A 15,130-nucleotide genomic window follows, 5' to 3' on the forward strand; every position below is an offset into this window, starting at 1 on the left:
ATGCTGATTTTAAAAAATTATGTGTGTCGGTATGTTAAACAATTATTCATTGTATTTAAGATTAGTACCAAGAGAGTTATAAATATCGTTATACAAAGTAGGTGGTTTAGAAATAATTCATTCACATTTGGTCATCTTTTGCTACGGTGCTGAGGTGATGGTTAATTTTGTGTCAGCTTAGCCAGGCTATGGAGCTCAGTTGTTTGGTCAGACACCAGTCTGGATGTAGCTGTGAAGGTATTTTTTAGATGTAGTCAACATTTATTATTCATTTGTTTATTTGTTTATTTGACAGAGAGAGAGAGATCACAAGTAGGCAGAGAGGCAGGCAGAGAGAGAGAGGGGGAAGCAGGCTACCTACCAAGCAGAGAGCCCGACACAGGGCTCGATCCCAGGACCCTGAGACCATGACCTGAGCCGAAGGCAGAAGCCTAACCCACTGAGTCACCCAGGTGCCCCATGTAGTCAACATTTAAATCAGGCTTTCAGGAAAGCAGATTGTCCTCCATATTGTGGATGGGGCTCATCCAATCGGTTGAGGGCCTTAAGAACAGAGACTTGAGAGTTCCCAAAGGAGGAATTCTGCATCAAGACTGTAAATGGGGAGTCTGCTTCTCTGTCTGCCTGCCACTCCCCCTGCTTGTGCTTTTTCTCTCTCTGACAAATAAATAAATAAAATCTTTAAAAAAAAAAAGATCTATTTCTTTGAGAGTGGAAAGCAAGCAGGGGGGAGGGGCAAAGGACGAGGGAGGGAGAGAATCCCTAGCAGACTCCCTGCTGAGTGCAGAGCCCAACACAGGCTGATCCCAGGAACCCGAGGACATGACCTGAGCCAAAACCAAGAGCCTGCTGCTTAACCTTCTGAGCCACCCAGGTGCCCCTGTTTGCAATATTTTAAAAATAAAGAATCTTAAATATGTTAAAGAATTGAAGAATAATGGTATACCCATAAAGTGGAATGTTAAATCTGTCAAAACTAGCAGAATATGTATAGTATGATCTCATTTTTGTTTTACTTTTTAATTTTTAAAATTTTTGAAAGATTCTGAGAGAGCACAAGAAGGGGGAGGGGCGGAGGGGCAAGCAAGACTCTTCACTGAGCTGGAGCCTCCCTCGGGACTTGATCCCAGAACCCCAAGATAATGACCTAGCCAAAATGAAGAGTTGGCCATTTAACAGACTGAGCCACTCAGACACACCTCGTTTTTGTTTTAAAGGGAACATTTGTGGGGTTCCTGGGTGTCTCAGTTGGTTAATCGACTGCCTTTGGCTCAGGTCATGATCCCAGGGTCCTGGGGTTGAGCCCTGTATCAGGCTCCCTACTCAGCAGGGAGTCTGCTTCTCCCTCTCCTTCTCTGGCTCTCCCTGCGTGTGCTCTCTCTGTCAAATAAATAAGTAAAATCTTGAGAAAAAAAAACAACCCCAAACAAACAAAAATCTGATTCTTGATTTCAGCTCAGGTCATGATCTCAAGGTTGTGAGATCAAGCCCCAGATTGCGCTCTGCTCTCAGCACAAGTCTGCTTAAGATTCTCTCCCTTTGGGGCGCCTGGGTGGCTCAGTGGATTGAGCCGCTGCCTTCAGCTCAGGTCATGATCTCAGGGTCCTGGGATCGAGTCCCGCGTCAGGCTCTCTGCTCGGCGGGGTGCCTGCTTCCCTCTCTCTCTCTCTCTGCCTGCCTCTCCGTCTACTTGTGATCTCTCTCTGTCAAATAAATAAATAAATAAAATCTTAAAAAAAAAAAAAGATTCTCTCCCTTTGCCCTGCCCCCTCCCCCAGCTCACACTCTTTCAAATAAATAAAAAATATAAATAAATAAAAGGAACATTTGTATTCATGTGGTTATCTGATAAGTGGTTTTGGAAGGCTATATACCAAGTGTTAATAGTTATTGGGGCAAATGGAAATGTCATGTAGTTCATTAATTGCGTTTTTTACAATGAGCATATATATCTTGTATAATAAAAATATTTGGGGGGAGGGCACCTGGGTGGCTCAGAGGGTTAAGCCTCTGCCTTCGGCTCAGGTCATGGTTCCAGGGTCCTGGGATTGAGCCCCACATCAGGCTCTCTGCTCAGCAGGGAGCCTGCTTCTTCCTCTCTTTCTGCCCGCTGCTCTGCCTACTTGTGATCTCTTTCTCTGTCAAATAAATAAATAAAATCTTAAAAAAAATATTTTGGGGGTTTCAAACATATACAAAAGCTGAGCGAATAGAAATAAGACCCTTATACCCGTCCCTCAGTTTTAATTATTATCAACCTATTGCCACACTTCAAAAATACACACTTTTTTGTTTAAGGAAAAACAGTTTTTTTGTATCATTTATGCTAGTTAGTCTGTAAGCTTCTTAAGGTCAGGAATACATGAAAAAAAAATATATATATACACTTTTTTTTTAAGATTTTATTTCTTTATTTGACAGAGAGATCACAAGCAGGCAGAGAGGCAGGCAGAGAGAGAAGGGGAAGCAGACTCCCCACTGAGCAGAGAGCTCGATGCAGGGCTCGATCCCAGGATCCTGAGATCATGACCTGAGCCAAAGGCAGAGCCTTAACCCACTGAGCCACCCAGGCGCCCCCATGAATATATTTTCTATGTAAAATATTTAAAAATAGAGATAACTGAAAGTACCCCTTGTCATTCCGTCTATTCCCCACAATTTCCCTGCTTGAAAATTACTGGTGTTACCAGTTCGGTATATTTTTCCAGACCATTTCCAGTGTGTTTACAGGTACATAAAGATCTGCAGTGAATGTTGATTGACTCTTCTCTGGTTCCTTCTGTTGTTCAGAACCAAAGACTCGGGAGAGAAGCACTAATTGGCAAGGCCTGGGACACCAGGGCCCTCCCCACCCTGTGTTAGTCAGAGGCAGCTTTGGTGGCAAGATTCTAGTCTGCCTGAGAACCATTTGTAGGGCGTGGACAGTGAAGGAAAGTAGCCAGGCAGACAACTGAGAACCGTAACAAGGGATGGTCTGTAACTGGGAACGAATTCCCTAAAATAATTAGTATCAGAGAGCAGAACCCTGTTGCTGTCAAAAGCTTGGTATTGTTTCCTAGGTGTCTGTCACAGAGCAGTCATTGGAGTGAAACAAGATTCCCAAATCTGCTTTTTTTTTTTTTTTAATAGGCCCAGGGCTTATGACTGAACTCTGTTGGTGAGGCCTGCTCTGCAGGAAACTTTACTGAACAAGAAAAGACAACTATATACAGATGGCTGAGGTGAGGGTGGAACAGATTGTAACCATACTATCAGTCGCCGATTCAGTCCCTTTTTTTTTTTAAGATTTTATTTGAGAGAGAGAGAGCATGGGGGAGGGGTTGAGGGAAAGGGAAAAGCAGACTCCCCGTGGAGCAGCGAGCCCAAAAGGGGCTTGATTCCCAGGACCCTGAGATCATGATCTGAGCTGAAGGCAGACGCTTAACTGACTGAGCCACCCAGGCACCCTGTCCCTTTTTTTTATAAAGACTTTTCTTGTACCTCTAATGTCTAGTCCCAACTAGTAAGACACCCTCCCCTGAGTACTTTTCCCCCCCATGAATACTTTTTAAAAGACTCATTTGTTGCTTTAAACCTTTGAGGGCTCCTATAATCTACCACCTAAAATGTAACTTCAAAATGATAGGGTTCTTCACTATACAGTCCCAAGCCATCTTCTTATTCTCACCTCCTGCCTCTTTGATCCAACTCCAGCAGGTTAGTTCCCTGAAAATGCCATATACTTTTTGTATTAAAAAATATTTGAAATGAATTATTCCAAATGTAAAAAGCACCAAAAATAAAATATGATACCATTACTCATCTTACCCACATCCTCCCTTCCCAAAGATAAAAACTATCCATCCTTCTGATGTTTCCAAACTTTTACTATAGAAATACATAATATTATTTGGGGTTAAAAAAAAATAATGTTAGGGACACCTGGGTGGCTCAGTTGGTTAAGCAGCTGCCTTCGGCTCAGGTCATGATCCCAGCGTCCTGGGATCGAGTCCCACATCGGGCTCCTTGCTCGGCAGGGAGCCTGCTTCTCCCTCTGCCTCTGCCTGCCATTCTGTCTGCCTGTGCTTGTTCTCTCTCCCTCTCTCTGACAAATAAATAAATAAAATCTTTAAAAAAATAATAATGTTAATTTCATCAAATGGTACATTTTCTTTTGAAACTTGCCCTTTTCACTCAACATGTTTTTGACATTTATTTATCCATTGTGCTGGTTAATTTTAGGTGGCGACTGGACTGGGCCACTCAGGGCCCAGAGACTTGGTTAAACAGAATTCCTCATGCGTCTGGATGTTTCTGAATGAGATTTAAAAATTTGAATCCACAGACTGAGTAAAGCTGGTTGCACTCCCCAGTGTGGTTGGGCCTCAACCAATTCATTGTCAGCTTGAATAAAAAAAGATAGAGTAAGAGAATTCTCTCTCCACTTGCCTGTCTGAGCTGAGACACTGGCCTTCGGAATCAGACTGGGACTCCATCATCAGCTCTACTGGTACTCTAGCTTGCTGACTTCAGATCCTGGGAACTTCTCTGCCTCCACAATTATGTGAGCCAACTCCTTATAACAGATCTTTTTGAAATTCATGTGTTTATATTCTCTTGGTTCAGACTAGTACATCCATATTCACAAAAAAGAAGGAAAAAAACCCTTAGTCTTTAATTGCTCATCCAACTGCATGAGTAAATCAATTTATTCCATTCCTTTAGAGAAAGATCATTGAGTCATCTCCACTTTTTTCCTCTTATAAATAGCAATCCGATGAGTATCCTTGAATGTTTTCTTGGGCCCATCTACTAGTTTCTCCAAGAGTAATCATTACTAATATTTAGCTTTACTAGTTTTTGTTAAGTTTTCCAAAGTGGTGTTAAGTGCTTTCTGTTAGTTTTAATTTATGTATTACTGATTTCCAGTAGGGTAGAGCATCCCTTTAATTAATTAATTAAAAAGATTGTATTTATTTACTTCAGAGAGACAGAGAAGCAAGCATTGGGGGGTTGGGCAGAGGGAGAAGCTGACTCCCCGTTGAGCAGGGAGCCTGATGCGGAACTTGATCCCAGGACCCTGAGATCATGACCTGAGCCAAAGTCAGCAGCTTAACTCACTGAGTCATCCATGCACCCTTTAATTGACTTATTATCCATTAACATATTCTTCCTGTAGAAATTGCCTATTCATATCCTTTGCTCCCTCCCCTGTCTTTGTCTTGGTACTGGTTGTCTTTGTTGTTTCTTTAGTTATGTATATTCTGGATACTAGTATTTTGTTAGTTATAGGTCTGGCAAATTTGACTCAGATGGTGTTTCAGAGTTTTTTCATTTGGGAGGTGGTGGTAGTGGTGTAAGAATCCCATGTGGTCTGCATCATCACGCCCCTGTATCTCCAGAGCAGTGCCACGGGTAACTGATCTGAGACCATTTTTATGCAAGTTTTTACCTGGGGATGGGGTGGGGAAGGTCATGATATTTCCTAGACCACAGAGAAATTGTATATTTAAATTCTCAAATTCACATGGAGTGAAATTCCATGGTTCCAAATTTCCTGGCATCCTTTTTTTGCCAAGTGGATGAATTTTTCATGGTTTCCCCCCTTTCAGTAAGGCTGTTTCTGTCTCATGGTCCCAGTTTTAACTGGAGGTCTCATTTCCAGCTTCCTGCATGGTCTTGTTTCTTGTCAGCATTACAACCCAAGTCCTTCAGTTATGTTCCCTTATCCCTCCAGTAATTGCATCAGCTGTTTTACCTTCTCCACTAGTTTTCTTTTCATTTTTTAAAAATGTTTTAATTTTTTAATAAATATATAATGTATTTTTATCCCCAGGGGTACAGGTCTGTGAATCGCCAGGTTTACACACTTCACAGCACTCACCATAGCACATACCCTCCCCAATGTCCATAACCCTACCCCCCTCTCCTAACCCCCCTCCCCCCAGCAACCCTCAGTTTGTTTTGTGAGATTAAGAGTCACTTATGGTTTGTCTTCCTCCCAATCCCATCTTGTTTCATTTATTCTTCTCCTACCCCCTTAACCCCCCATGTTGCATCTCTACTTCCTCATATCAGGGAGATCATATGATAGTTGTCTTTCTCCAATTGACTTATTTCACTAAGCATAATACCCTCTAGTTCCATCCACGTTGTTGCAAATGGCAAGATTTCATTTCTTTTGATGGCTGCATAGTATTCCATTGTGTATATATACCATATCTTCTTTATCCATTCGTCTGTTGATGGACATCTAGGTTCTTTCCATAGTTTGGCTATTGTAGACATTGCTGCTATAAACATTCAGGTGCACGTGCCTCTTCGGATCACTACGTTTGTATCTTTAGGGTAAATACCCAGTAGTGCAATTGCTGGGTCATAGGGTAGTTCTATTTTCAACATTTTGAGGAACCTCCATGCTGTCTTCCAGAGTGGTTGCACCAGCTTGCATTCCCACCAACAGTGTAGGAGGGTTCCCCTTTCTCTGCATCCTCGCCAGCATCTGTCATTTCCTGACTTGTTAATTTTAGCCATTCTGACTGGTGTGAGGTGATATCTCATTGTGGTTTTGATTTGTATTTCCCTGATGCCGAGTGATGTGGAGCACTTTTTCATGTGTCTGTTGGCCATCTGGATGTATTCTTTTTTTTTTTTAAAATATTTTATTATTTATTTGACAGATTGAGTTCACAAGTAGGCAGAGAGGCAGGCAGAGAGACAGAGGAGGAAGCAGGCTCCCTGATGAGCAGAGAGCCCGATGTGGGGCTCGATCCCAGGACCCTGGGACCATGACCTGAGCTGAAGGCAGAGGCTTTAACCCACTGAGCCACCCAGGCGCCCCCGGATGTATTCTTTGCAGAAATGTCTGTTCATGTCTTCTGCCCATTTCTTGATTGGATTATTTGTTCTTTGGGTGTTGAGTTTGCTAACTTCTTTATAGATTTTGGACACTAGCCCTTTATCTGATATGTCGTTTGCAAATATCTTCTCCCATTCTGTCAGTTGTCTTTTGGTTTTGTTAACTGTTTCCTTTGCTGTGCAAAAGCTTTTGATCTTGATGAAATCCCAATAGTTCATTTTTTCCCCCTTGCTTCCCTTGCCTTTGGCGATGTTCCTAGGAAGATGTTGCTGCGGCTGAGGTCAAAGAGGTTGCTGCCTGTGTTCTCCTCAAGGATTTTGATGGATTCCTTTCTCACATTGAGGTCTTTCATCCATTTTGAGTCTATTTTCGTGTGTGGTGTAAGGAAATGGTCCAATTTCATTTTTCTGCATGTGGCTGTCCAATTTTCCCAACACCATTTGTTGAAGAGGCTGTCTTTTTTCCATTGGACATTCTTTCCTGCTTTGTCGAAGATAAGTTGACCATAGAGTTGAGGGTCTATTTCTGGGCTCTCTATTCTGTTCCATTGATCTATGTGTCTGTTTTTGTGCCAGCACCATGCTGTCTTGATGATGACAGCTTTGTAATAGAGCTTGAAGTCCGGAATTGTGATGCCACCAACTTTGGCTTTCTTTTTCAATATTCCTTTGGCTATTCGAGGTCTTTTCTGGTTCCATATAAATTTTAGGATTATTTGTTCCATTTCTTTGAAAAAAATGGATGGCATTTTGATAGGAATTGCATTAAATGTGTAGATTGCTTTAGGTAGCATAGACATTTTCACAATATTTGTTATTCCAATCCAGGAGCATGGAACATTATTCCATTTCTTTGTGTCTTCCTCAATTTCTTTCATGAGTACTTTATAGTTTTCTGAGTATAGATTCTTAGCCTCTTTGGTTAGGTTTATTCCTAGGTATCTTATAGTTTTGGGTGCAATTGTAAATGGGATTGACTCTGGAGTGGAGTCTTTTGGGTTTTCCACATATAGTATCATATCATCTGCGAAGAGTGATAGTTTGACTTCTTCTTTGCCGATTTGGATGCCTTTAATTTCCTTTTGTTGTCTGATTGCTGAGGCTAGGACTTCTAGTACTATGTTGAATAGCAGTGGTGATAATGGACATCCCTGCCGTGTTCCTGACCTTAGCAGAAAAGCTTTCAGTTTTTCTCCATTGAGAATGATATTTGCAGTGGGTTTTTCATAGATGGCTTTAATAATATTAAGGTATGTGCCCTCTATCCCTACACTTTGAAGAGTTTTGATCAGGAAGGGATGCTGTACTTTGTCAAATGCTTTTTCAGCATCTATGGAGAATATCATATGGTTCTTGTTCTTTCTTTTATTAATGTGTTGTATCACATTGATTTGCAGATGTTGAACCAATCTTGCAGCCCTGGAATAAATCCCACTTGGTCGTGGTGAATAATCCTTTTAATGTACTGTTGAATCCTATTGGCTAGTATTTTGGTGAGAATTTTTGCATCTGTGTTCATCAAGGATAATGGTCTGTAGTTCTCTTTTTTGATTGGATCCTTGTCTGGTTTTGGGATCAAGGTGATGCTGGCTTCATAAAATGAGTTTGGGTTTTCCTTCCATTTCTATTTTTTGGAACAGTTTCAGGAGAATAGGAATTAGTTCTTCTTTAAATGTTTGGTAGAATTCCCCAGGGAAGCCCTCTGGCCCTCGGCTCTTGTTTGTTTGGAGATTTTTGATGACTGCTTCAATCTCCTTACTGGTTATGGGTCTGTTCAGGTTTTCTATTTCTTCCTGGTTCAGTTGTGGTATATATGTCTCTAGGAATGCATCCATTTCTTCCAGATTGTCAAATTTATTTGCGTAGAGTTGCTCATAGTATGTTCTTATAATTGTTTGTATTTCTTTGGTGTTAGTTGTGATCTCTCCTCTTTCATTCATGATTTTATTTATTTGGGTCCTTTCTCTCTTCTTTTTGATAAGTCTGGCCAGGGGTTTATCAATCTTATTAATTCTTTCAAAGAACCAGCTCCTAGTTTCGTTGATTTGCTCTATTGTTTTTTTGGTTTCTATTTCATTGATTTCTGCTCTGATCTTTATGATTTCTCTTCTTCTGCTTCTCCACTAGTTTTCAGTTCCTTTCGTTGTGTCTTTGGTATCCCCTTTCCTGGATTTCCTTAGCTATGCATTGAAAACAAAACCAAACCTTTACCATTTCTAGACTTTTTTTGTTTTTGTTTTTTTTTAAGATTTTATTTATTTATTTGTCAGAGAGAGAGGGAGAGAGAGCAAGCACAGGCAGACAGAATGGCAGGCAGAGGCAGAGGGAGAAGCAGGCTCCCCACCGAGCAAGGAGCCCGACGCGGGACTCGATCCCAGGACACCAGGATCATGACCCGAGCTGAAGGCAGCTGCCCAACCAACTGAGCCACCCAGGCATCCCCATTTCTAGACGTTTGTCTCAAGTTATGTTAGCCTGCATTAAGGTAGGACTGGTATCTTTCATATACTTGGACATCTCTTCTAAACATACCTTTCCATTTCAGTGGCCAAGCTCCACTTTCAAGTTTTCTCCCACCTTGCCAAGAACAATTTAGGATAGATAGTTCTTCTTGCACTGGAATACTTTTTCCCCCTTACTGTGGGTATAGGAGCTCTTTGAGAGCAGAAACCAGATCTCGTTCATCTTTGTGTCCCCACCTTCTGCCATAGTGCGTATCGTAAAGTAGGCACTTAAATATTTTATTGAACTGAAAATATTTACCTGCTTGAATACTGGATATAAAGTCTGAAGAATTTGGTTTACAGTCAGCAATACTGAATCACCTACTAACTAAACTCATGTGATTTTTAGGGTTGAGGTAACATGAAAGTTTATGATACATGATGGGCGATCTAAGGCATTTGTGGTTTGGGGTTTTTTTGTTTTTAATAATCTTTACACCCAGTGTGGGGCTTGAACTCATGACCCTGAGATCAAGAGTTGCATGTTCTATTGACTGAGCCAGCCAGGTACCCTGGTGTGTGTGTTTAAAATTTTAATTATTTACTTGAGAGAGAGAGAGAGAGAAAGAGAGTACAAGCAAGGGGAGGGGCAGAGAGAGAGGGGAAGCAGACCCCTTGCTGAGCAGGAAGCCCAATGCAGGGTCTATCCCAGGACCCCCAGATCATGATCCCAGCCAAAGGCAGAAGCTTAACTGACTGAGCCACCCCAATGCCCCTATGTTTGTGTTTGTTATTTTGTTGTTGTTGTTGTTTTTAAAGATTTTATTTTTATTTATTTATTTGACAGACATAGATCACAAGTAGGCATAGAGGCAGGTGGGGAGAGAGAGAGAGAGAGAGAGAGAGGAGGATGCAGGCTCCCCGCTAAGCAGAGAGCCCGATGCGGGGCTCGATCCCAGGACCTGGGATCATTACCCGAGCCGAAGGCAGAGGCTTTAACCCACTGAGCCACCCAGGCACCCCTATGTTTGTGTTTTTTAAGCAGTTTAAGATTTCCTCAATGTGGCAGATTGAATTTTTCCAAAGGTGAATGCAACTCTATCTCCAGTTGCACGTGGTCTTCCCCAGTGAGCCTCCTACTCCTCATCGAGGTTATGTAGTCTCTCTCCCCACCCTCTTGAATCTAGGTGGTCCTTGTGACTATTTTTTTTTTTAAGATTTTATTTATTTATTTGACAGAGAGAGATCACAAGTAGGGAGAGAAGCAGGCAGAGGGGGAGGGGAAAGCAGGCCCCCCACTGAGCAGAGAGCCTGATGTGGGACTCGATCCCAGGACCCTGGGATCACGACCTGAGCGAAGGCAGAGGCTTAACCCACTGAGCCACCCAGGCACCCCTCCCCGACCCTGTGACTACATTAATCAGTAGAATACAATGGAAGTAATATATGTCAGCTCTGGAAGACTTTTTTTTTTTTTTTTTTTTTTTTAAAGTAGGCTCCACACCCAGTTTGGAGCCCAGCACAGGGCTTGAACTAATGACCCTGAGATTAAGACCTGAGCTGAGATTGAGTTAAGTGGTTGGGGCACCCGCGTGGTGTGGTAGGTTGAGCGTCTGACTCTTGGTTTTGGCTCAGGTCATGATCTTGGGGCCATGAGATTGAACCCCACACTGAGCATGGAGCCTGCTTGCAATTCTCTCTCCCTGCCCCCCACCCCCCCAAATAGTGATACTGGGTTTGATTCTTTATTAGCTCTTTGACCTTAGGCAAGTTAATTCTTTTTGCTTCATTTTTATCACATGTGAAGTGCTTAATATAGTGCCTGGCGTGTAATGAAGAGCTGTGTGTTATCTATTACTATTTTTATTATTATACCATTCAGTTGCATCTTTGTCAGATTAACTGCGACAACTAACCCCAGATTTACATAGCAGTTGCTCAGATTTCAAAAGGCTTAAAACCATATCTTTTAAAAGCCTTTAGGGGTGCCTGGGTGGCTCAGCAGGTTAAGCCTCTGCCTTCAGCTCAGGCCATGATCTCAGGGTCCTGGGTTCGAGCCCCACATTGGGCTCTCTGCTCAGCAGGGAGCCTGCTTCCCCCTCTCTCTGCCTGCCTCTCTGTCTACTTGTGATCTGTCTGTCAAAAAAAAAAAAAAAAAGCCTTTCGTTCATATTTCACAATTACTAGTCTATTCAATAATATGGCAAGTTGAGGAACTAAATGTAGGAGTGCAGACTAGCTCAGACCAAATAACTATGTAAGATTTTTCAGAAATAATTTTCATATGCCCCAAGGTTAGTTTTTTTAAAAGCCAGCCACTCAGGGGCGCCTGGGTGGCTCAGTTGGTTAATCATCTGACACTTGATTTCTGCTCAGGTCAGGTCTTAGGGTTGTGGGATTGAGCTGGATGTAGAGCCTGCTTGAGATTTTCTATCCCCCCTCTCTCTGCCCCTTCCCCAGCTCATGCATGCTCTCTTAAAAAAACAAAACAAAACAAGCCAGCCACTCAGTAAGGCAATTTTAGCTGGGTCTATATCCCAATAATGTCAGTAAACACCAAGTGAGTACCTGATTCTTAGAACAGTAACCTGTTTCTCTCAATTTTCATCCATTTCCCTGACAATGAAGCATTGCATAAGCCTTAATGTACATAAGAACATCTGGAAATATTTTGATAATCTGAATATTCACTAAATGGAAAACTATCCTGAGATGAATACTACCACTGGCAATTTTGCCAAGACCTCAACTACAGAAAAGTCTGGATTAGGAAGACTGTTTTCCCATGGCTGAAAGAAAATAGAATTAAAAGAGAAAACGTCTCAGACTCATTTATCACAATCTTTTAAGTGTTAACTGGTAGTCTCTGTATAGGACATACAGGTATCTCACTAAAAGTGTCTTCAACCAAATCCTTTGTCTGGTTATAGCCATACTTTTATCTGCTCAGTATTTTTTGTGACTACTATGCATATTTAATTTTTTCTTAACACATAAAGCCATAAAGTATAGGCACACCCTTCCCAGCAGGCACAGAAAGGAAAAACTGCATGTCTAAGAACCTTTAGAATCAGACCTGAAAATTTCCTTACTTAGCTTATGGATTCAGGGAATTGGGGATAGAGTCACTAAAGAAGTTGAGACGGTAGAGGAGGGTTGAAGCACTTTTAATCACAGAAGAGTAAACAATAGTATAAACCGTTAACGGCTCACCCAGTGGCTGTTGCCCTCTGCCAGCTCTCAGCGCACCCTCTGCCAAACCCCCCTCCCTGCGTACCATTTAGTAAAGAGCAGGGCATCAGTAGCTGTCCCTGTAATTACCAGGTGGTAGGAAGAGCATCTAGTTAGAGGCCATGAAAAATCTCAGTCATCTCATCCACAGTTGTGTTTCTGTACAACTTCATATGAAATATTCCAGCTCCAAGGAGGAACAGTGCAGAAACCTGGAGCTGAACTTAACCATTCCTTTCAGATGGCCAGAGCTTTGAGAGCCATGAGGGAGGGGACAGCCCAGAGCCAGCATTATCAAGATACAGCCAAATCTGGGATTGAGGTGGGTTCAAAGGGGGGCGCGAGGCCTAGTGGCCCTAGTCTTGAATTGTGCCCCAACCCAGGAAATGAAACTCGTGCACATGCACAAACACATATGCACACATACATACATGTGCACAGGTGCGCGCGCACATGTACACACACACACACACACACACACACACACACACACACACACAGCAAATAACATTACTGAAGGAACCTGGCTATTAAATACAAAATGGCAGAGTTTTTTTTAAAAAAGTGAAAAATATTTGCTTCTTTGATTCTCCTCAGTGCCCTGCAGACCCCCTCGTCACAAGCGTGTAGACGTGGGGAGGCCTGAGAGGAGTAGGCTGTCGGTGGCCCTATGAGTCCATGTGTGCTGTGGTCCCCACACCAGCCACCTTACTCTTCAGCCCAGTAGCTGCTTCCCATATGACCATTCACCCGATTGGCGCCATTGCTAGAGCTGCTGCCACAGGGGTTTTTTGTGTTGGTGGTCATGTCTTCTTCCTCCGAGCTGCTTTCCACGTCACTGCGGTCATCCTTGGACACCTGGGTGGGATGGGGCCAGAGGTAGAGAAGATGAGGACAGAACTTGTCTGCTACTGTAAGGCAGATTCCAGCCCACAGAGCCCATATTTTGGCCCTGCTCCTTCCGTGGCCCACTTTTCTAGTGGCACCTGACTCAAAATACTGTCTGGGCCATGGCTACAGCTGTGAATATCCTTTGCCTCTTTCTTGATTTCTCCCTCATCATCTTTGTTCCCTATGGTACAAGAAGTTGGGAAGGGGGTGTCTCAGGATCAGCCCGAGAGAGAGAGCTGAAGTCATTCACTGAGTCTGCGTGGACTCCAGGCGCTCCTTTGCCTCTCCCACCTCAAACACTAGAAAAGACCAATACAAACAACACAGGTGGCTGTCATCATTGCCTCTATCTTCTGGCGGTGGTGACCACTGGAGTTACTCATATTGGTCATCCTGACTTTTGTTTATCCCTAGAGCTGATCCATAACTAGGCCTTTTTCAGTTGTTCTACTGGACTCAGTACCCTATGACACCAAAGTATTTCCAGTTCTCTACCATGGACCATAAAAAGTGAAAAAGAGAAACCCAGTGAGACCTGCCAGACTTCTGGCCTCCAGAACTGAAGGATAATCAATGTGGAGTTTTTAAATTTATATTTTATTTAAGTAAGCTCTGCACCCAGTGTGGGGCTTGAATTCAAGACCCTGAGATTAAGAGTCGCATGTTCTATTGACTGAGCCAGCCAGGGGCACCTCAAGGTGTTTTGTTAAAAGAAGAAAAAGTAAAGGAGAGAAGGGAGTGAGAAGGGAACAGAGCTATAAATGCCGTTGCCAAGGAGTGGGGCACTTGCTTTGGTTCGCTCTAAGACTGGCTTATTGCAGCTGTTACCTCTGAACACAAGCAAATGATTACCTGACCTTTAGGAAATTTCTACCAGAGGGCAGAGTCTATTTAGATTTGAGGTAAAGGGAGGCTCAAAGAAGGGAAAAAATAAGAGTAGATTCAACTCTTGCCTCCATTTAGGAAAAAGAATCTGGCAAACTGAGCTCCAGTCAACCGTGGCCTCACAGGGTCAGGAGAGAGGCATGCTCAGAGACAACACGGGGAACAGGAAGGAAAGCAGGAAGGAAGAGAGACACGTTCAAACAGACATGCTTTGCTGAACGCCAGAAGCACAGATACACTTACATGCAAGAGATGAAACTGTCCAGCTCCCACCAGGCATAGGAAAAAAGAAGGAGGTGAGAAAAGAGTGGAGAGTACAGAGTCTGGGTCTAATCCTTCCTGGATAGGTCACCTGGTCAGGAAAGAAAAGCAGGGGAGAAGAGAGATGTCTGGTAGCCCAGAAGCTACAGCAGGATGCACAGACACGCTGAGCAAGTTCTAAAACCAATTGCAGCCATAAGGAACTGGGACACAACAGATCATATATGCCTGGGTTACATGCCATCTCCCTTTCCCAGACTCAGTGTCTCCCCTGGCAGAGCCCCCCCACCCCTCGGCACTCTGTATTGCTGAAGGCTGCATCCCGAGCCCACTGGCAAATCCCAGCCTGACTGCTTCCAAACCTCCACACTCTAGCTGAGTGTGATCATTCAATGACCCCTCTGTGTATTCTTGGTCTCTCGGCAGAAGGTGGGTATTTGAAATCCTAATTACCTATCTCATTCAGGATCACCACTTCATACAACAGTGGGATGAGGCCAGTACTTAGCCCCACATCTCGGAACACCACAGTGTGGTCATTTGGGGTAGCTTGCGAACTATCATGCCATTCTTAGGCAGTC

General features: G+C 43.1%; 1 protein-coding gene across 2 annotated transcripts in view; it reads right to left on the reverse strand.

The window, feature by feature from the left end:
• Positions 1-12,432: 12,432 nt before the first annotated feature.
• LOC111157957 (ceramide synthase 5) overlaps positions 12,433-15,130 on the reverse strand; it is a 31,267-nt gene continuing 28,569 nt past the window's right edge. Inside the window, exon 10 of one of the 2 annotated variants that reach the window (XM_022519716.1) lies at positions 12,433-13,370. In XM_022519716.1, the coding sequence (XP_022375424.1) occupies positions 13,221-13,370 (150 nt within the window). In that variant the 3' untranslated portion in view covers positions 12,433-13,220. Of the gene's footprint in view, positions 13,371-14,128; positions 14,641-15,130 lie in introns of those variants that run through there. The other variant, XM_022519715.1, reaches the window with a different exon arrangement.

Source organism: Enhydra lutris, unplaced genomic scaffold (genome assembly GCF_002288905.1).
Source record: "Enhydra lutris kenyoni isolate GAN:26980312 unplaced genomic scaffold, ASM228890v2 scaffoldscaffold56, whole genome shotgun sequence".
NCBI classification, from domain to species: Eukaryota; Metazoa; Chordata; class Mammalia; order Carnivora; family Mustelidae; genus Enhydra; species Enhydra lutris.